This window comes from Bos javanicus, chromosome 21 (genome assembly GCF_032452875.1).
Source record: "Bos javanicus breed banteng chromosome 21, ARS-OSU_banteng_1.0, whole genome shotgun sequence".
Taxonomy (NCBI): Eukaryota; Metazoa; Chordata; class Mammalia; order Artiodactyla; family Bovidae; genus Bos; species Bos javanicus.
Window position 1 is genome coordinate 41,514,738 of NC_083888.1, and position 22,677 is coordinate 41,537,414.

Below are 22,677 nucleotides of genomic sequence, written 5' to 3' on the forward strand. Positions count from 1 at the left end.
AGTCACCTGTGATAAAAAGGACACCTTTTTTGGGGGGTGTTAGTTCTACAAGGTGTGGTAGATCTTCATAGAACCAGTCAGCTTCACCTCCTTTGGCATCAGTGTTGGGGAATGAACTTGGATTATGTAATATTGAATGGTTTGCCTTGGAAACCGACCAAGATCATTCTGTCTTTTTTGAGATTGCACTCGAGTATTGTATTTCAGACTCTTTTATTGACTATGAAGACTACTGTCTCATTTTCTGTCTCTATAGGTTTGCCTGTTTTGAACATTGCATTTAAGTAGAATCATTCAATACATGATCTTTTGTGACTGGCGTCTTTCACTTAGTGTAATATTTTCAAGGTTTATCCATGTCATAGCATGTTGCATTTCCTCATTTCTTTTTATTTCTGAATAATAATCCATTGTATGGTTATAACACATTTATCTGTTTCATCCAGTTGATGGATGTTTGGGTTGTTTCCACTCTTTGGCTATTAGGGATAATGCTATTGTGAATATTTGTGTGTAAGTTTTAGTATACACATATATTTTCAGTTCCCTTGAGGGTATACCGAGCAGTGGAATTGCTGGGTATACCATTTTACATTCCTACCAGCAGTATATGAAGGTTCCTGGTTTTTACATCTTCAACAATGCTTTACTTATTTTTTCTTTTTGATTATAGTCATCCTCGTGGGTATGAAGTGGTTTCTCACAGTAGTTTTGAATTGAGTTTCCCAACAGTGTTTCTATTGGACTAAAATAATAAGATAGAGAAAGGACAGTTTACAGGCTGACATGGAATATGTTAATCATAAGAGAGTAGAAATGAATTGGCATATGCAAGTAAGTATTTTAATCATTTTCTAAGACTTTGCATTATCTTTGTGATTCTTATTTATCAATTGACAATGAAGACATTTTATTTTGTACCTTAAATTGAAAATAGTTTTGAGGTTCCAAAATGCTTTTCACAAATTCCCTGAATATTTTTGTTACAGTTTTTCTTTCCCTTTAAAATATAGTCTTCATCCCTTTTGGCTCCTAAAAGACATAGTTGAGAACATTTACTGATTTTGAACAAGTTCAGTTGAACAATGCAAGGACCATCTTGTACTAGTCACTCTTTTTACTGTGTTTACATGGGGGCTACCTTCACAAATCCTCCAATCTTGTGGGGGAGACAGATACACATTTATTTATATATAAGGAAGAATGTGACAAGTGTAGCAGTTGGTGGGTATAAATACAGTGTGTTACTATCAGAGTTATTAACTAGAAATTAATTCCAGTTTTTAGCAGTCTACAAGCAGTAACTTGTAGACTAGGTAGAATTTTGGCTGGTAGAAAGCAGAATAGAAGAGAATTTTAGGTTGAAGGAACTATGTAAGCAAAGTCCTAGAAACACTAAGGTGTTTGGAATGAGAAGTAGTCTGTGTGATTATAGTTTCTGCTGTATTGGAACAAGACGGCTCATGGGGGATCCAGCTGAAAATAGCCTGGATGCATACGACATGTAAAGGACTCTGAATTTTGTCCTGTAATCAGTGGGATACTTTAGAGATAGATGGGGAGGCAAGGGAAGCATTTGTAATGAGAAGGGTGAGAACTGACTTATCAACTAAAATTCACTTAAAAATAGGGGTTTATTATTTCACATGAAAGAAATCTAGAAGTTAAAGAGTTGGTTAAAAGAAACCCAGTTGTATCAGGGCTCTAGGATGGCATTGCTGCATATTTCTTGTTTTAATCTTTATGGTCATAAGATGGCTCTCATTCAGTCACAAACAGGAGGTTAAAAGGGTAGGCTGTCTTGTTGTTAGAGAAGAAAACTTTGACTAGGCACTCCTAGCTTGACTGACCAAGATTGGATCTCATGACAGTGACTTAGCCGCAAAAGAAGCTGGGAAATGGGGAATCTGATTTTTTCCATCTTTATAGTGGTACTCTTGCCTGGAAAATCCCATGGATGGAAGAGCCTGGCAGGCTACAGCTCATGGGGTTGCTAGAGTTGGATATGACTGAGCAACTTTACTTTCACTTTTCACTTTCATACATTGGAGAAGGAAATGGCAACCCACTCCAGTGTTCTTGCCTGGAGAATCCCAGGGACGGGGGAGCCTGGTGGGCTGCCGTCTACGGGGTCACACAGAGTTGGACACGACTGAAGCGACCTAGCAGTAGCAGCAGCAGTGGGAGGTGAGCTCTGCTGATGAAAAGAACAGGTGAGAGTAGGAGTTCTCAGAGGCTAGAAATTAGTAGTGTTAGGAGATGCTAATACCCTCTAGTTAGTAGTAAAAAGGCAAAAGGACAGATTTAAAAGAAAAGTTAGAAGTAAAGGAGAAATTAAGATTGGCTCCTGGTTTGGTGATGAGTGAAGAGATGATAATGCTATTTACCAAAGTGTAAAATCTAAAATCTAAGATCTAAAATTAAGTTGGGTCCTTAACCTGTTAATACCACTTACAAGGTGATACCGTCCTAGGCCTAGGACCCTATTATTGTACCTTCTAATCACCAAGCTAATGGAACTTGGAGGGGACTGTTGGAGGTAGTTCAGTCTTCTTTTTTTTAATTGGTTTGATTTCTGTCATACATCAACATGAATTAGCCACAGGTATACATATGTCCGCTTCTCATTTTTAAGGACTACTTCTTGGACCAGTGTCAGCTCGCTGCATAAGAATCACCTGGGGAGCTTGTTAAATAAATCAGAATCTTTGGGAATTTGATTATTTTTAGATCTTCGATTTGACCATCAATTTTGTTAACAAGCTCCCCAGGTAATTCTGATGCACAGCTTGGTTTAGGTATATTTGGTAGGAAAAATGTGGTCTTTGGTTTTAGGCAAACCTGAATTTAAATCCCAATTCTTCACTTATTAACTGTGTGAACTTGGCCAAAGCACTTTGCTCACAGAGCTCAGGTCCCTCATCTGTGAAATGTGTAATAACAACAACATCACCAATAATAATAATAATAGCTACTTTACATAGCTTTTTGAAATACACAGTATTTATGTAGTGTGTCTAGCTTAATGACTGCCATATTGTAAGGATTCAGTAACTGGTTATTTTCATGTACCTTAATAAGTACTGGGTGTTTAATTTAGCAAAGAAACACATTTCTGTAAAGCTACAACAAAAAGAAAATAAAAAGCCAAATATAATAAATTGCTTTTCTTGTTACTTGGTATCCACTGTAATCAATAATTGATTTTTTTGGCCCAGCCAAATATATTCTAAGCTTGAGCATATAAGCTCTGTTTATTTTCCTAACTGCATTTTTGGCTGTGTCTGTTCTGTATAATCTATATAAATATATAGCCTAAAAATCAGTCAGTATACAGAATTACTAATCCCATTTCTGTGAAATACATTATTTAATATTCAGTAGAGGCTATTTTTCACAGTAATCTCATATGAAACCTTAAACTAGGCAGGATTCTTGCTCTTATAAAACAAAAACCAGACAATTCTGATAAAAGTAGTAAGTGCATATTTAGGATCAGTTTGTTATTCTTGGGGCTTATGTAGTTGCCTGGGTTAATAATTGGAATGTTATTGTGATGACTGTCTCGTGATAAATAACTACTCATTGAGAGTGAATGCTCATTGTTCCTGTTTCAGTGCGTAAGGAGGTCTTGGTGGAAGGGAGAAGATGCTTACATTGGCTATTTACTTTGTGCTAGGGAAGTTGACTTAATTTGTCTTATAGGAAAGAGGCAGCCTGCTGTAGTGGGTTGTTCCTGTGGACTCTGAAGGCATGCTGTCTGGGTTCCTTTTTCAGCTCCTGCACTTACAGATGTGACTTTAGGTAAATTACTAATCTTTGTGTGCCTTGACATTATACTGTACACCTACCTCATGAAGTTGTTGTGAGGATTACATAAGCTAACATACCTAGAGTACTTGCGAAGTGCCTGGCTTATAGTTATATATAACTGTTGGCTATTATTAGTTTCACAAATTTCACAAATTTACGCTGTTCTGTGTAAAAATCCTGTAAGGTATGTATCTTCTTAATCTTTTTTTATAGGTAAGAAAACTGAGATTTGACGAGGTTAGTAACTTAGCCACAGTGCCGTCTATTTGGTGATGCAAATCCTAGATAGCTTCTTTCTGCATTCTACTATGCCTTTAATAATTTAGTTATTTTTAAAAAATTATAAAAATAATTAGTTATGTGATTCATATGGTAATAAGTAATATTGATTTCATTTATCAAAAAATATTTTTGCTAATTGGCAATAGAATGGATTAACTATTTTTGAACTTTGAGTAAGCTGTTAATATTTTGAAAAACATTTTTTATTGATCCTCCCTTAAAAATATTGCATCAAGGGATGTGGAGAAAAGGTAACCCTTGCACTTTGTTGGTGGGAATGTAAATTGGTGCAGCCACTATGGAAAACAGTATGGAGTTTCCTCAAAAAACTAAAAATAAAGTTGTCATATGATCCAGCAATTCTACTGCTGGATATATATTTGAAGAAAACAAAAACAATAATTTGAAAAAAAACACATGCACCCCAGTGTTCATAGTAACATTATTTATAAAAGCCAAGATATGGAAGCAACGTAAGTATCCATTAATAGATTAATAGGTAGATGAACATACATTTACAACGGAATACTACTCAGCCACAAAAAATAATGAAATTTTGCCATTTGCAACAACATGGATGAATGTGGAGGGTGTTATTCTTAGTGAAATAAGTCATTCAGAAGAAGAAAATACTGTATATTATCCTTTATATGTAGAACCTAAAAAATACAACAAACTAGCAAATGTAACTAAAAAGAAACTGGCTCACAAATATAGAGAACAATTGTGGTTACCAATAGGGGAGAGTTAAGCGGGGAAAGCGATATAGGGGTAGGGAATTAAGTACAACTACTGTGTATGAGTACATCATGAGGAACGCTGGGCTGGAAGAAGCACAAGCTGGAATCAAGATTACTGGGAGAAATATCAATAATCTCAGATATGCAGAAGACACCACCCTTATGGCAGAAAGTGAAGAGGAACTAAAAAGCCTCTTGATGAAAGTGAAAGTGGAGAGTGAAAAAGTTGGCTTAAAGCTCAACATTCAGAAAACGAAGATCATGGCATCCGGTCCCATCACTTCATGGGAAATAGATGGGGAAACAGTGGAAACAGTGTCAGACTTTATTTTTTTGGGCTCCAAAATCACTGCAGATGGTGACTGCAGCCATGAAATTAAAAGACACTTACTCCTTGGAAGGAAAGTTATGACCAACCTAGATAGCATATTCAAAAGCAGAGACATTACTTTGCCAACAAAGGTCCGTCTAGTCAAGGCTATGGTTTTTCCTGTGGTCATGTATGGATGTGAGTGTTGGACTGTGAAGAAGGCTGAGCACCGAAGAATTGATGCTTTTGAACTGTGGTGTTGGAGAAGACTCTTGAGAATCCCTTGGACTGCAAGGAGATCCAACCAGTCCATTCTGAAGGAGATCAGCCCTGGGATTTCTTTGGAAGGAATGATGCTAAAGCTGAAACTCCAGTACTTTGGCCACCTCATGTGAAGAGTTGACTCATTGGAAAAGACTCTGATGCTGGGAGGGATTGGGGGCAGGAGGAGAAGGGGACGACAGAGGATGAGATGGCTGGATGGCATCACTGACTCGATGGACATGAGTCTGAGTGAACTCCGGGAGTTTGTGATGGACAGGGAGGCCTGGTGTGCTGCGATTCATGGGGTCGCAAGGAGTCGGACACGACTGAGCGACTGAACTGAACTGAACTATGTATGAAATAAATACGCTACAGGAATATATTGTGTAGCACAGGGAATATAGCCAGCATTTTTTAATGGCAGTTAATTTTGAGTGAACTCCGGGAGTTGGTGATGGACAGGGAGGCCTGGTGTGCTGCAATTCATGGGGTTGCAAAGAGTCAGACACGACTGAGCAACTGAACTGAAGTGAATGAAGTATAATCTTAAAAAGCTGTGAATCACTGTTATAACCTGAAACTTACATAATATTATAAATCAATTCTGCTTCAATAAAAAATTAAATATTGTATCAAGATGTATTGAGATATTTTAAAGTATAGTGTAATTGCAATAGGTATTTAATTGAAATTAATTATATAAATATAACTTACTTGGGTTTAGATAATGATATTTTTATAACATCATTTTATACTTGATGATCATAATATTTCAGTTCAGTTCAGTTGCTCAGTTGTGTCCAACTCTGTGTGACCATAATAGTACCTTGAGGTTTTTGGACTTTATTTTTGTTTGTTTTGTAGTTATATAAATATTTGAATACAATACTGTTATTTATTTCATTTATAATATGGATGCATTTGTGATACATCTAAATCTAAATCCTGAATTATCTAACCCTAAATACATTTTATGGAATATATATACAGTTTTGCCTGCTAATAGATTGCCACTAATGTGTATGAATAATGTTGACTTGAGACATTTGTGTCTACCTCTCTGTATCTTTTATAAGAATAATTGTGTACTGAATAAGAAACTTAATTTAAAATATTAAAATGAAAGATAGGTTGTGTTTTTTGTTTTTAATTAATTCTGTAACAGAGGGGGAAGTATGTTAAACTAGCCTCTAAAACCAGTCTTGCATTAGAAATGTTTCCTTACTTACTCTTCCTTCTTCTCTGTAAGCACAGATACATTCACCACACTTACCAAACAATAAAATAAAAATATTGTTTTATAAGGTAATTTTCAGAAGGTAAAAAGCCCCAAACTGCTTTTCCCCTTTATAGTTTTAGGTAGAAAGCGTTGTACACAACTTGCTTTGATATTTCCCATTAGAAGCAATAGCGATTTTGCTTTGAATAGCTCTCAAGAAGCTATGTGTTTCCTCCTCAGCACTGTTTGGCCTACCTTATAAATTTCTTTTGGTAAAGTGCAGCGTGTTGCCAGAAATTCATTTTCTCTCTTTGGAATGGAATGGAAGTTGCTGAATTTGCTTATGGGTTAGAAAGAGAACAGTTACCTAAATTTTACATTCAATATATTTTCCCTTAGTTTCTTTTAGTTTATAACATATTGGTGGCAAAACTGTTCCACATCCTTTGAATTTCACGATCTGATTCTGTACAATAAGAAGTTATCCAGATCTTTATCACAGAACAGTCTTGTCTTTTTTTTCTTAATTATTCTCCCCTTCCTCCCTACCTTGGCTCTCACCGATTCCTTTTTTCTCTCTCATTTTTATTCTTCTCAGTGGTTTGTTTCCCTCATCTCATCTCTTTGAGGAATAAGGAGGGCTCTAAATCCTCGGTAGGGCAGTGTTGAAACAATTGGTGAAAGAAGAGCAGAGGACACATGAAGACGTGGGTTTTAAAACCATGCTTGGCTCCTGTGATTTTGAATCTGGAGGGTGGATCAGGTGCTGTGTTTACATCTGATTCCTGCATTGCTGCATTGCTTTTCTTTGCAAGAGCTGCTATCAGAATTGTAAATGCTCTTCCCTGCATTGCAGTTTAGTTAAGGACATTTTGAAGGAATAGATGTTGGTTTTCAGTGCTTTTGCTGCAGTACCTTATCTGATTTGGGAAAGAAGGTTCTTACTTGGTTAGGTTTGTAGTTCTGTAGGCTTAGATTCTGTCAAAAAAAGGGGCTGGTTGATGTCACAGATAAGATGACCATTATTTTTAGAGGTTAGTATCTAGAAGTATCTTTTTCTGCATCTGTATTACCATGGTGATAGAAGGCGTCCTAATTTTTCTCTGATTTTGAAGACTCTGCTAAGAGCATCAATACTTTTTTTCTTTAATTATAAAGACCAAAGATGCAAGGTTTTTCTTAATCTTAGTGGTTTTATTCCTAATTTACTTTCTCTGATACTTGCTAGATGAAAAGGTGGAACTTAACGCAATTCCTTTTGTTAAAGATGATGTTGCCTGTCTCCATGGTATGTGTGTGTGTTCTGGAAAGGAACTCATACACACACACACACACACTTCTGTGTTTTTTATGTTAAAAAAAAAAAAAGCCTTTTTCTGCTTAAAACCCTGGATTGAACCTAATCTTGATAGTGAACAGGTATAAAAATTGCCTTCTTTTTAATGAGCCCTTTCACACTATATTGTGGGTCTAGTTTTTAAAAATTTAGATAGTGTGCTTTTTTTTTTTAAAGATAGTATACTCTTATTATATATATATATATATATATATGTATGTGTGTGTGTGTGTGTGTGTGTATATTTTACAGCAGCCCACTATAACCAGTCTTTGCACTAGATTTTCTTCTATGAAGTCCCATTTTTCTGGATTTGAGATCAGTAGAAAAATGCAGATAACATTGGATTTTCTTGGGGAAAAGTGGTGGTTAAGAATAGACTGCAAGGAAATGTATGACCCCTCGCCCCTTTTTTTTAATACTAGATATTTTAAACTTTACCTACATTAATTAATTTTGAATTTTCTAACTTAAACTGTTAGTGTAGAGGTGTTAGGAGAGGGAATTTCATGAACTCATATAGAGTGTTAGATCTTAAGAGAGACCATAGGGATCATATAGTAACCAATCTTGATACTCTGTAGAGGAACACTGGAGGTTTATTCATTCATTCATCCACCCATTCACTCAATGAATATTTATTTTACTATTGCTATTTTAGGTGCTGGGGATATCCTTAGCATTATGGAGTTCACAATTAATAGATATTAGACATCATAAGTAAGTAAATAGCATATTGGAAAGTGATAAAAGTAGTCTAGGATAAGGGGGAGAGAAAAGTACTTGTGTGGGGGTGGGTTTGGTTTGCACTTCAAAATAGGGCAGGTCCCAATGAAAACTTGATATTTGAGCAGAAACTTGAAGATGAGAGTGTAGCCTGTGTGACTATCTGTGGGAAGATTGTGTCAGACAAAAGGGATAGCCAATTCAAAGGCTAATACATGGGGCCATGTCTAGCTTACCGTTCACTGAATAGTAAAAACATCACTTTGGCTTCTGGAGTAAAAGTGGACTGAAGTTAACAGGTAAGGAAAGTTGACAGGATTGGAAGGCAAGGATATGAGAAACTGGATAGATTCTGTGGGGTCTGGTGAGTCGTAGGGACTTTGGCTTTTCATGAATGAAATGTAGGAAGGGGTGTCAGTGAAGGTTTTGAGTAGACAGCATCTGACTTATGTTTCAACTCTGAATCATTCTGACTGCCCTATTGAGAAGAGATGCTGGGGTAGGGTTACTGGATTTAGAAAATAAAAATATGCTCACTAAATTAAATTTGAATTTTAGATAAACAGTAGTTTTTTTATCTACATTTGCCCCAAGCCTTGTGACTGTTTACCCATGTGGCAGAATGTAAACTCCTATTTTATAGTTAAAAAAAGAAAAAGAATGCTCTTCATTGTTACTGTCGTTTACTGTCGATGACTGTTACCCTGATCCTGCTGATCCCAAGGCATGGGCCCTTAGAGCAAATTTTCCTCTTTGCCTTTCCATACTATCCAAATTACTGTTTTTCACATTTTGGTCATCTTATCCCCGAGAGTGTTACAAATGCAGTTTGTTGGACTCCGCCCAGACCTACTGAATCACAGTTTCTTGAGATAGCACAGAGTAAATCCATGACTGCCTACTGTTCTAGATTCTATTTACAGTAGTGAATAAAACATACAAAATTCTTTGCCCGAATGAAATTGGTATTCTAGTGGGTGAGACAAATAAGATAAATAAGTAAATATATAGTAAGTTAAATATTTATATAGGTGCTAAGAAGAAAGAAAAAGCACGACGAGGAAAGGACATATGTTATGTAATGATGAGGGAGTTGTAGTTTTAAACAGCTTATGCCCAGTGAAGACCTCACCATATAGTGATGTTTGAATCGAGACTTGAAGAAAGTGACAGAACAAGGTAGATCCCTGGAGGTATGCATTCTTCACTGAAGAAATAACAACTACAAAAGTCCTGCTGCTGCTGCTGCTGCTAAGTCGCTTCAGTCATGTCCGACTCTGTGCAGCCCCTTAGACGGCAGCCCACCAGGCTTCCCCGCCCCTGGGCTTCTCCAGGCAAGAACACTGGAGTGGGTTGCCATTTTCTTCAGGCAGGTGCAAATCTGGTGTGTTAAATACACTGCCGGGGGTTGTGTGTCTGGAGTGAAGTGAAAGGGGAAAAATAGTAGGGGAAGAGATGAGAGGAAAAAATAAGAAAGAGGAGTGGTTAGTGAGTGTTAGTAATTAGGCTTTATGGTATGTTGGAAAGAGACTTGGAAGCTAGACCCAGCTACGACATTATCTCTGGACCAGTTTCTTCTTTGCTAAAAAGCAGTCAGAAGATTAAGATGATCTCTTTTGGTGTTGTTTTTGTTTGTTTGTTTTGTTTTTAATCCTAAATAATCTTTAATTTGATACTCTTCCATTTCTAGCTTGTTTACAAACAGTTTATCATTTGAGATTCTTTTGTCCTTTTCATGAGCTCATCTCTACCCTCTGTCTAGCCATGTGAACTTTTTCCTTTATGTTGCCCTTGTTCCTCTTTCTTTCTTGATTGAACTTGAAGATTTAGACAGTCCTTTGATAAATATAGTAGGAAATTGTTCTCTTATCACTTTGTCCAACCATTACTACTTCTGACATTCAAAGTTATTTAATGTTAGCTAAGAATTAAAGGCGTGCTGCGATTCATGGGGTCGCAAAGAGTTGGACATGACTGAGTGACTGAACTGAACTGAACTGAAAGAATTAGGAACCTCTTCATGGATCACAGCCTTGTTGTGGGGAAGGGACTTGCGTAACTCAGTGAAGCTATGAGTAATGCCATGCAGGGCCACCAAAGGCAGGCAGTCATGGTGGAGAGTTCTAATAAAACATGGTCCACTGGAAGAGGGAATGGCAAACCACTCCAGTATTCTTGCCTGGAGAAGCTCATGAACAGTATAAAAAGGCAAAAAGCTATGACACTGAAAGATGAGCACGCCCCCCCGCCCAAGTCAGAAGTATCCAATATGCTACTGGGGAAGGGTGAAGGGCAATTACTTATAGCTCCAGAAAGAATGAAGCAGCTTGGCCAAAGGGGAAATGATGCTTAGTTGTGGATGTGCCTGGTGGTGAATGTAAAATCTGATACTGTAAAGAAAGATATTGCATAAGAACCTGGAATGTCAGGTCCATGAATCCAGGTAAATTGGACTTGGTCAAGCAAGAGAAGGCAAGATTAAACATTGACGTCTTAGGGATCAGTGAACTAAAGTGGATGATAATGGGCGAATTTAATTCAGATGACCATTGTATCTACTTCTGTGGGCAAGAATTCCTTAGAAGAAATGGAGTAGCCCTCATACTCAACAAAAGAGTCTGAAATGCAGCACTTGGGTGCAACCTCAAAAACAACAGCATGATCTCAGTTTGTTTCCAAGGCAAACCATTCAACATAACAGTAATCCATGTCTGTGCCCTAACCACTAATGTCAAAGAAGCTGAAGTTGACCATTTCTATGAAGACCACCAACACCTTCTAGAACTAACACTCAAAAAAGATGTCCTTTTCATCATAGGGTATTGCAGTACAAAAGCAGGAAGTCAAGAGATACCTGGAGTAACAGACAAGTTTGGCCTTGGAGTACAAAATGAAGCAGGGCAAAGGCTAACAGAGTTTTGCCAAGAGAATGCACTGATCATGGCAAACTCTTTTCCAGCAACACAAGAGACTACTCTACACATGGACATCAACAAATGGTCAATACTAAAATCAGATTGATTATGTTCTTTGCAGCCAAAGATGGAGAAGCTCTATACAGTCAGCAAAAGCAAGACCTAGAGCTGACTGTGGCTCAGATCATCAGTTCCTTATTGCAAAATTCAGGCTTAAATTGAAGAAAGCAGGGAAAACCGTTAGACAATTCAGATATGATCTAAATCAAATCCCTTATGATTATACAGTGGAAATGACAACTAGATTCAAGGGATTAGATCTGGTAGACAGAGTGCCTGAATAACTGTGGATGGAAGTTCGAATCATTGTACAGGAGGCAGTGACCAAAACCCTCCCCCCAAAAAGAAAGGCAAGAAGGTGAAATTGTTGTCTGAGGAGGTTTTACTCCTCAATAGCTGGGGAAAGAAGAGAAGTGGAAGGCAGGGGAGAAAGGGAAAGGTTACATCCAACTGAATGCAGAGTTCCAGAGAATAGCAAGGAGAGATAAGAAGGCCTTCTTCAATGAACAGTGCAAAGAAGTAGAGGAAAACAATAGAATGGGAAAGACTAGAGATCTCTTCAAGAAAATTGGAACAAGGGAACATTTCAAGGGAACATTTCGTGCAAGAATGGGCATGATAAAGTACAGAAACAGTAAGGAGCTAACAGAGGTAGAAGAGATTAAGAAGTGGCAAGAACATACAGAAGAACTGTATACAAAAGGTCTTAATGACCTGGATAACCATGATGGTGTAGTCACTAACCTAGAGCCAGATATCCCAGAATGTGAAGTCAAGTGGGCCTTAGGGAGCATTACTACAAATAAAGCCAGGTGATGGAATTCCAGCTGAGCTATTTAAAATCCTAAAAGTCGATGTTGTTAAACTGCTGCACTCAATACGCCAGCAAATCTGGAAAATTTAGCAGTGGCCACAGGACTGGAAAAGATCAGTTTTCATTCCAGTCCCAAGGAAGGGCAATGTCAAAGACTGTTCAAACTACCATACAATTGCACTCATTTCACATGCTAGTAAGGTTATACTCAAAATCCTTCAAGCTCGGCTTTAGCAGTACAGGAACTGAAAAATTCCAGATGTACAATCTGGGTTTAGGAAAGGCATAAGAACCAGAGATCAAATTGTCAGCATTTGTTGGATCATAGAGAAAGCAAGGGAATTCCAGAAAAACATCTACCTCTGCTTCATTGACTATGCTAAAGCTTTTGACTGTGTGGATCACAACAAACTGTGGAAAATTCTTCAAGTGTGGGAATACCAGACCGCCTTACCTGTCTCCTGAGAAACCTGTATGCAGGACAAGAAACAGCAGTTAGAATTGGACATGGACCAATTGACTGGTTCCAGATTGGGAAAGGAGTACGTCAAAGCTGTATATTGTCACTGTATATTATTTAACTTCTATGCGGAATACTTCATATGAAGTGCTGGGCTGGATGAATCACAGGCTGGAATCAAGATTGCTGGAGAAATGTCAGCAACCTCAGGTATGCAGATATGATACCACTCTAATGGCAGAAAGGAAAGAGGAACTAAAGAGCCTTTTGATGAGGGTGAAAGAGAAGAGTGAAAAAGCTTTTGAAACTCAACATGAAAAATCCTAAGATCATGGCATCCATCACTTCATGGCTTATAGATGGGAAAAAGTAGAAGCAGTGACAGATTTTGTTTTCTTCGGCTCCAACATCCCTGCAGTTGGTGACTGCAGCCATGAAATTAAAAGACACTTGCTCCTTGGAAGGAATGCTATGACAAACCTAGACAGCATATTAAAAAGCAGAGACATCACTTTACCAGCAAAGGTCCGTTTAGTCAAATCTGTGGTTTTTCCAGTAGTCATATATGGATGTGAGAGTTGAACCATAAAGAAGGCTGAGTGCCGAAGAATTGGAACTTTCAAATTGTGGTGCTGGAGAAGACTCTTGAGAATCCCTTAGACTGCAAGGAGATGACACCAGTCAATCCTAATGGAAAACAATTCTGAATATTCATTTGAAGGACTGCTGCTGAAGCTGAAGCTCCAGTATGTTGACTACCTAATGTGAAGAGCCAACTCATTAGAAGAGGCCCTGATGCTGGGAAGGATTGAAGGCAGAAAGAGAAGAGGGCGGCAGAGGATGAGATGACTAGATAGCATCACTGACTCAATGGACATGAATTTGAGCAGACTGTAGGAAATGGAAGAGGTCAGAGGAGCCTGGCATGCTGAAGTCTGTGGGGTCGCAAAGAGTTGGACATGACAGTGACTGAACAACAACAAGAACAAGATAAGAAGCATTTTTCTCTACTAAGAGATTTAAATTCTTTGAATGACAGCTTGACTTAAAGCTTAACAGAGAGAGGAAAAAGAGGCTTGACTAAGCTTCAAATTGAATAAATCCCCAATTCCAGTCCAAGGTTAAATGTAATATAATGTATAGATAATCATGGGATTCTTAACTGGATATCTCTGTGGAAAGGACACTTTTGAGTAGGTCTTAATCTTAAATGACTGTTTACTTACAAATAATCGGGTAGACCACTCTAAGATGTTGTTTTGATGGGTTCTGTTAGCAGATGTCATGGATAAAAAGATCATCATGAAGCTTTGCAATCTTCTTTAGTAATAATTCTGTTGGAAGAACAAAGCACTATCAAATTTATTGCTGGAGGCTTTGAAATCCAACACACAGAAAAAACAGGACTTGTAGGCGCTCAAATTGCAGCTTTCATGCAACGGTAATGAAACATTATAATCACTCTGAATAATTCTGCCGCCTTGTCTAGCTCTCACAGGGTATTGTGAATTATAAAGAAACAAATCCAAAAATCTAAGTAGTATCTTGGGGTTTGATGTGTTATGTTTTTGTTGTCTGCTAGAGTGTGAGTACTGCAGGAGAGTCACAGAAGGGGTATAATACTAGGTACCAACGTATTAGGTTAAGTTTATCATGGCAGTTCTACTTTACAATAGTTGTTGTTTAGCCACTAAGTCGTGTTCAATTCTTTTGTGACCCCATGGGCTGTCGTCCATCAGGCTCCTCTGTCCATTAGGTTTCCCAGGCAAGAATGCTGGAGTGAGTTGCCATTTCCTTCTCCAGGGGATCTTCCTGAACTAGGGAGTGAGCTCACGTCTCCTGCTTGGCAGGCAGGTTCTTTACCGCTGAACCACCTGGAAAGCCCACCTTACAACAGTGCATTTACAGGTGGTTTTTTTTTTTTTTTTTTTGCTAATAATCATTTTCTTTGTTGTGTATTTGATGAGGCTTTTGTAGTGATTATTCTTTTGGGCCTGGCTGTAATGAAAGAAATCTTAATTGGACCTTTCTTGACTAAATATAATTATTTTAGAAGGAGTGAGGTGGAAAGGCATTATAAAACTTAGTTGAACAATCAGTTGCGTATATTTATTTGTAACCTTTACCTTGCTCATTTATTTTCCTACAGTGTGAAACTGTTGAAAGTTTAAATTGAAACTGTTCGTACACTTAAAATAGGAGCCTATTGAAAAATAATGGTGTAAATTTTGATAAACAAAGTTTATTTTGCATCTTTTGAACATTATTGAATTCTAGACTTGAAGATATGTTTCAGCTGATTTTTGTAGCTATGGTAATTTTATCAGGTTGGTAGCTGTGCCACAATCAAAGTACAATATACTTTAATTAATACAGGCTTTGGAGTTTCTATTTAATGGGCACTAATTTATTTGCATTTTATAAAATCAAAACAAGACATACTAAGTTCCAGTGAAACAGCCTAATACATGTGCTCCTTATTATTTTTAAAAACTATCCAATTAAAGATGAGGAAGTAAATCTTTACTGAGGTAGTTCCTCTGACACCATAAGAGATGACTGTGTCCTGCCTGCTCTTGGCTTCACCAAAATTAGGTTGTTGGGCAGCTGAATAACTTTGTCATGAAAAAGTTTATTTTTAAAATCACTGTTGGCAAACTATGACCTGTGGACTAAATCCTGTCTGTTTTTGTAAATGAAGTTTTATAGTACACAGCCATGCTCATTTGTGTTTACATGTTGTCTATAGTTGCTTTGCTGCTACAGTGGCAATGATCAGTACTGTCAGATCAAATGATTCACAAGGCTTAAAATATTTTCTGTTATTTGGCCCTGTCGGGAGAATCTTGCTGACTCCTGTTTTTTAATCTAAGTCTTCTGTAGATAGGTTGTGTTCAAGTTACGGTGGAGTTTTATGTGGTTGGTATTTTTGTGTTTAATTTTCTATTCTGTTTCATTCTAAGGAAGAGTAGTGAAAAAAAATCATTTGGAGTGTTAGTTTCTAGCTTCCTCATCAAAAGTAGGTATAAAACCACTTCACACGGTTGCTATGAGGAGTCAAGGAGAACTGTAAATAAAATCCTTAAAGTGCCTGGCACCCAGCAGGAATTTAGGTGGTAGGGAGATATAATCAGGGAAAGTCTAGGTGTTTCTTTGGGTGATTTAGGATGGCATGTTTTTAGAGATTCTGATTTGTCCACAGGGCTGGCTGTGGAAGCCTAGTTTATACAGGTTCTTAATACAACACTGTTGATTAACTTTCCTCCATCCTTTCCTTCCTGCTTCCCTGTGCCCCTCTTTCTCTTTCCTCTCCTTCTACTAACCATTGTATATTGCAGGAAAAATGGGGTATGAGAGGATGGTCATGTACCAGGTCTTGACTGAGTACCTGGGATGGGCTGCCAAGTGAGGGTCCTTGGCCTTGTGCAGGAAAGAGTTCAAGAGCTAGCCATAGTAAAATGAAAGCAGGTTTATTTAGAGAGACCCACTCTTTTGAGGGGCTTCTCTGGTGGCTCAGATGGCAAAGAATCTGCCTGCAATGCAGGAGATCCAGGTTCGATCCCTGGGTTGGGAAGATCCCCTGGAGAAGGGAATGGCTACCTACTCCCATGGAGAATCCCATGGACAGAGGAGCCTGGTGGGCTACTGTCCATGGGATCTCAAAGAGTCTGACATGACTTATCTACTAATACACACACATACACACACTCACACTCTCTTTAGAAGGTAAGAGGTGACCCCAGGGCATGGAGTCTTTTTGAAAAGTGAGAGCAGAGCTTGGCTGTGGCAGGTGGTTAGCGGTTTGCATAATTTAGTTTTTATGGGCTTCTATGGTGGCTCAGAGTTAGAGAATCCGTCTGCCAATGCAGGAGACAGGGGTTTGATCCCTGGCTCAGGAAGGTCCCCTGGAGAAGGAAATGGCAACCCACTCCAGTATTCTTGCATGGAAAATCCCACTGACAGAGGAGCCTCATGGGCTGTAGTCCCTGTGGTTGCAAAGAGTTGGAGAGAATTTAGCAACTAAACAACAAAGGAGTAGCAGGAATAGTCTAACCATCTTAGAGAAGGAGTGGGGATTTTCAGGAGATGGGGCACCACCCTCTTTGGGGCCTTTTATAATTGGCTTCCAAACTGTCATGGCACCTGTGGGTGTATATTTAGCATATGAAAATGTATTACAGCGAGCATATAGTGTGGCTGAAGGTCTACTGGAAGCTGAATCTTCCTCCATCTTGAGCCTAGTAGGTTCTAACCCGTTTTGGTCTTGTCCTCTTGTTTTTCATGGTTGTGTCATTCTTTTAACGGTTATGTCCTGCCCTCTTCCTTCCTGTCTCAATACCTTGGCTTCTCTGTTTCCTTTTTGATACATGTAAGCATTAGTACTAAATTTAGTACTAAATTTAAATTAGTACTAAATTTAGTCAGTCAGTAGAGACTTGTAGAGGATTTTCTATTATTATTCTTAGTTCCATCGTCTTGGAAGCAGAGGAAATTAACTTCTTGTGATCTCCCTCCCTACCCTCTTTATTCTTATGTGATAATGTGTACCAGCAGCTATCTAGGTGTGTATATATATATATATGCAAAATCCACTCCTACCACAGCAAATTTTAGAGCAGGTTTTCAGTTTTGTTTTAACCCATGATGCCAAGGGCTCACTTGTAGACAAGCATAGTTTTCTTCTAGAAGACAGGACAGATAGATGATAAATAGATTCTCCCTAACATTTTGAAGGAAACTTAACGATCTAGTGATGATAAAATTGAGCTTGCAATCTTCTATTGCAAGCACCCACTTCATTGTTTTCTTGTTTCTTGAAAACATAAACTTAGAAAACTTAAGTTATTTTACTTGACAGGTATTTTTAGAAGATTAATTTGAAACCTGGGACCTAACCCTTTCAAGTTACTTTAAAACCAATCTTAATATAAATGAGAGCAAGGACAAAGAATCTTAGAATGTTTTTTGTTTTAATTGCCATTATTATTATTTTATGGTAGCATTTAGTTTTGTAGGTGTCATGGAAAAGATATGGAAAAGAGGTGATAGTTATAATATTAGCAGACCCATAGATAATAGTTAACAGTTATCCAGATTTGTTAGGTTTGAAAATCTTTTTATCCATAGTGAATTTACTCCTATTTTCAATTTAACTGGATTCTTTTGTTTGTGGTTTAAAAAGGAGTTAAATTGGGTCAGAATTTCTCATTGAATGTTCTACCTTTTTAAAGCTACTGACTGACCTGAATTTAGTACCAGTACTTCAGTTCAGTTCAGTCGTTCAGTCGTGTCCAACTCTTTGCGACCCCATGAATCACAGCGTGCCAGGCCTCCCTGTCCATCACCAACTCCTGGAGTTCACTCAGACTCATGTCCGTCGAGTCGGTGATGCCATCCAGCCAGTGCTGACATACATCAAAAAGGTAACAGAGGAGAGAAAGGTATGAAGACCAGTAGGAAGAGAGGAAAGTGAGAGAGGGACAGAGGGAAGGAGGGAGGAGAGGGAAGGACGGAAGAAGGTTAACCAGAAATGTTACATTTGCCTCATGACCCAGCAATCGCACTGCTGGGCATACACACTGAGGAAACCAGAAGGGAAAGAGACACATGTACCCCAATGTTCATCGCAGCACTGTTTATAATAGCCAGGACATGGAAGCAACCTAGATGTCCATCAGCAGATGAATGGATAAGAAAGCTGTGGTACATATACACAATGGAGTATTACTCAGCCATGAAAAAGAATACATTTGAATCAGTTCTAATGAGGTGGATGAAACTGGAGCCTATTATACAGAGTGAAGTAAGCCAGAAGGAAAAACACCAATACAGTATACTAACACATATATGTGGAATTTAGAAAGATGGTAACAACAACCCTGTATGCAAGACAGCAAAAGAGACACTGATGTATAGAACAGTCTTATGGACTCTGTGGGAGAGGGAGAGGGTGGGAAGACTTGGGAGAATGGCATTGAAACATGTAAAATATCATGTATGAAATGAGATGCCAGTCCAGGTTCGATGGACGATACTGGATGCTTGGGGCTAGTGCACTGGGACGACCCAGAGGGATGGTATGGGGAGGGAGGAGGGAGGAGGGTTCAGGATGGGGAACACATGTATACCTGTGGTGGATTCATTTTGATATTTGGCAAAACTAATACAATTATGTAAAGTTTAAAATAAAATTAAAAAAAAAAAGAACCTGGATAAACTAGGCTTCCACAGCCAGCTCTGGGGAGAAATCAGAATCTCTAAACACATGCCATCCTAAATCATCCAAAGAAACATCTAGACTTTTCCTGATTATATCTCTGTACCACTTGAATTCCTTCTGGGCCCTGGCACTCTGCTAAGGATTTTATTTACAGTTTTCACTGACTCCTCATAGTAACCATATAAGGTGGTCTTCGGAGAAGGCAATGGCACCCCACTCCAGTACTCTTGCCTGGAAAATCCCATGGACGGAGGAGCCTGGTAGGCTGCAGTCCACAGGGTCGCTAAGAGTCGGACACGACTGAGCAACTTCACTTTCACTTTTCACTTTCACGCATTGGAGAAGGAAATGGCAACCCACTCCAGTATTCTTGCCTGGAGAATCCCAGGGACAGGGGAGCCTGGTGGGCTGCCGTCTATGGGGTCGCACAGAGTCGGACACGACTGAAGTGACTTAGCAGCAGCAGCAGCAAGGTGGTCTTATACCTACTTTTGATGAGAAAGCTAGAAACTAACATTCAAAATGATTTTTTAAGTATTAAACCCAGTTTTTATATATCACTATTCTATTAAAGGTAATGTATTCTTCCTCCTTTTTCATTTATTTTACGGCAAACTGAGAGATAGATAGTAATCTCGAGTCCCTTAGCTTCTGTGAGTCACAGAGGGATATTAAATAATTTTCTTACAACTGCCATTTGAGTCAAAGTTAGGGGCATAAATTTGAGCGTACCTTATTTTGTCAATTTATGGGAACCAGACAGGTTTAAAAAGTAATTTTGTGTCTGGAAATAGGTAGATAACAGAAAATGAGAGATTGTTTAGTGTTAAAAAGTTTTGAGAGTTTAAGGAATTTTATCTTGCCAGCATACAGGGAGAGAACTAAGTGAGTTGTATGTCCTGGGGAAACAGAACTCAAAAGCACGTGTTAGTATTAGCATTCTATTTGCTTGTATATGAGAAAAACCAGTAACAAATTGATTTAATCTGTGAAAGGAGAAAGAGCAGGGAGGTGGTAGGGGGAGAAGAAAAAAAGACCTATTTAGAGATAGTGAACTTTGTTTGTCTTTCTTTGTTAATCTGCTGATTAACTGTCAGCTAGTGAAGAGACCAATTAGATATTCTGCTCTTGGGCAACTGCATAAATCATCAAAGAAAATGGTTTTGGTTGTTTATGAATTCTCTGGAAGACTTTGGGTGTTCTACTGTGACTTGCACATAAGAGGTTGCCTCTGTATTATGTCTGCCACTATCCTCATTAGCATTTCCATGCCAGATTTGCATCAGAATTCCTCACTTGCTTTAATTATGGTCTTGTTTCCATGATTTTCTCCCCTCATTTTGTATTCTTTGGGGTGTTAGATAGTCTTTCCAAAAGTTAATGCTCCATCTTCCTGGGGTTATGTTTGCTGTTGTAAACCATTATTTTAACATTGTGTGCATGTAATTTGTTAGTTCTCAGATCAAAAAATCTTAGTCTGTTTGTGACTGTATGGGAGATCTGAACCACAATGTTTAAAGTATGTGCAGTGGATTTCTTTGGTCAGTTATCTGAAAGAGATTAGTAAACCAACAAAAAATATTTACACCTAGGAGTTTATGTTCTTTTACCTTACTGTTGCTTTAAAAGTTTAGGTTGTGATTTTGAAATATTTTACAAATTAGCTTCTCTGTAGTTAGACTTACTGTTGCTGTGCACTTTCTCTTTGATGAAGAGTGGGGGAATCTTATGGTAAATTCTGTTTTCTTACAGTCAAAGGCTGTTGGTTTGTTAGATGTGGATGTGTATGGCCCTTCAATTCCAAAGATGATGAATCTGAAAGGCAATCCAGAATTATCACAGAGTAAGTAAAGAAGAGATAAAGAGTATGACAATATAGTTACACTTTTATTTAGTACCTGCGGGGTGTCAGGCATTGTGCCATATACCGTGTATACCTTACACGCACTGCAGTATAAGGTATGGAGCCAGACTGTCTGGGTTTGAATTCTGGCTCTGTCACTGATTAACAGTGTAGCTTTGAATGACTTGTTCAACCTCTTTGTGCCTCAGTGCCCCCATGTCTAAAATAGGGTTAAACAATTGTACTTACCGGATAGAATTGCTATATTTAATTGCTTAACTACAAAATTGCTGTAAGTGTAGTGCATATGAAGCCCAGTGCTTGGCACACTGTACATGGTCAAATTTACTCATCATCGTCTTCGTATATAAAATGTGTGGATGTATGGGGGTGTTTGAATAGAAAGTATCTAATATATTTGTTAGAAGAGCTGAAAATTATTTTCTCTAATCAGATTTTTGTTATATTTATTTTAAATTGTTTTTGAAAAAATTAATTTCTCTCCCGAGCCTTCACTGCCATCAATAATAGGACAGAGTAATTTTTTGAATAAATCTTTAATATTTATAGCTGTTGTTATTACATTTTCTTACAAAACTATTAAATATAAAGCTTTAAGAACAAGGAAATTCTATGCTCAAAAAGAGAAAAATTGAAACAACTGGTAACTTTCCTTGAAAAATAGTTTTGCACGAAGACACTTTATTAAAATTTATTTGTAACTATATTCTGAAAGAGATGGGAATACCAGATCACCTTACCTGCCTCTTGAGAAATCTGTATGCAGGTCAGGAAGCAACAGGTAGAACTGGACATGGAACAACAGACTGGTTCCAAACAGGAAAAGGAGTATGTCAAGGCTGTATATTGTCACCCTGCTTATTTAACTTATATACAGAGTACATCATGAGAAACGCTGGACTGGAAGAAGCACAAGCTGGAATCAAGATTGCCGGGAGAAATATCAATAACCTCAGATATGCAGATGACACCACCCTTATGGCAGAAAGTGAAGACGAACTACAAAGCCTCTTGATGAAGGTGAAAGTGGAGAGTGAGAAAGTTGGCTTAAAGCTCAACATTCAGAAAACGAAGATCATGGCATCTGGTCCCATCACTTCATGGGAAATAGATGGGGAAACAGTGGAAACAGTGTCAGACTTTATTTTTGGGGGCTCCAAAATCACTGCAGATGGTGACTGCCGCCATGAAATTAAAAGACGCTTACTCCTTGGAAGGAGAGTTATGACCAACCTAGAAAGCATATTCAAAAGCAGAGACATTACTTTGCCAACAAAGGTTCATCTAGTCAAGGCTATGGTTTTTCCTGTGGTCATGTATGGATGTGAGTGTTGGACTGTGAAGAAGGCTGAGCGCCAAAGAATTGATGCTTTTGAACTGTGGTGTTGGAGAAGACTCTTGAGAGTCCCTTGGACTGCAAGGAGATCCAACCAGTCCATTCTGAAGGAGATCAGCCCTGGGATTTCTTTGAAAGGAATGATGCTAAAGCTGAAATTCCAGTACTTTGGCCACCTCATGCAAAGAGTTGACTCATTGGCAAAGACTCTGATGCTGGGAGGGATTGGTGGCAGGAGGAGAAGGGGACGACAGAGGATGAGATGGCTGGATGGCATCACTGACTCGATGGACATGAGTCTGGGTGAACTCCGGGAGT

General features: G+C 38.3%; 1 protein-coding gene across 4 annotated transcripts in view; it reads left to right on the forward strand.

Moving 5' to 3' along the window:
• The window catches only part of NUBPL (NUBP iron-sulfur cluster assembly factor, mitochondrial), a 328,827-nt gene that overhangs the window by 31,255 nt on the left and 274,895 nt on the right, over positions 1–22,677 (forward strand). For all 4 annotated transcript variants that reach the window (XM_061394101.1, XM_061394104.1, XM_061394102.1 and 1 more), the window contains one exon: positions 20,912–21,002. In XM_061394101.1, coding sequence (XP_061250085.1) covers positions 20,912–21,002 — 91 coding nt within the window. The remainder of the gene's footprint in view (positions 1–20,911; positions 21,003–22,677) is intronic.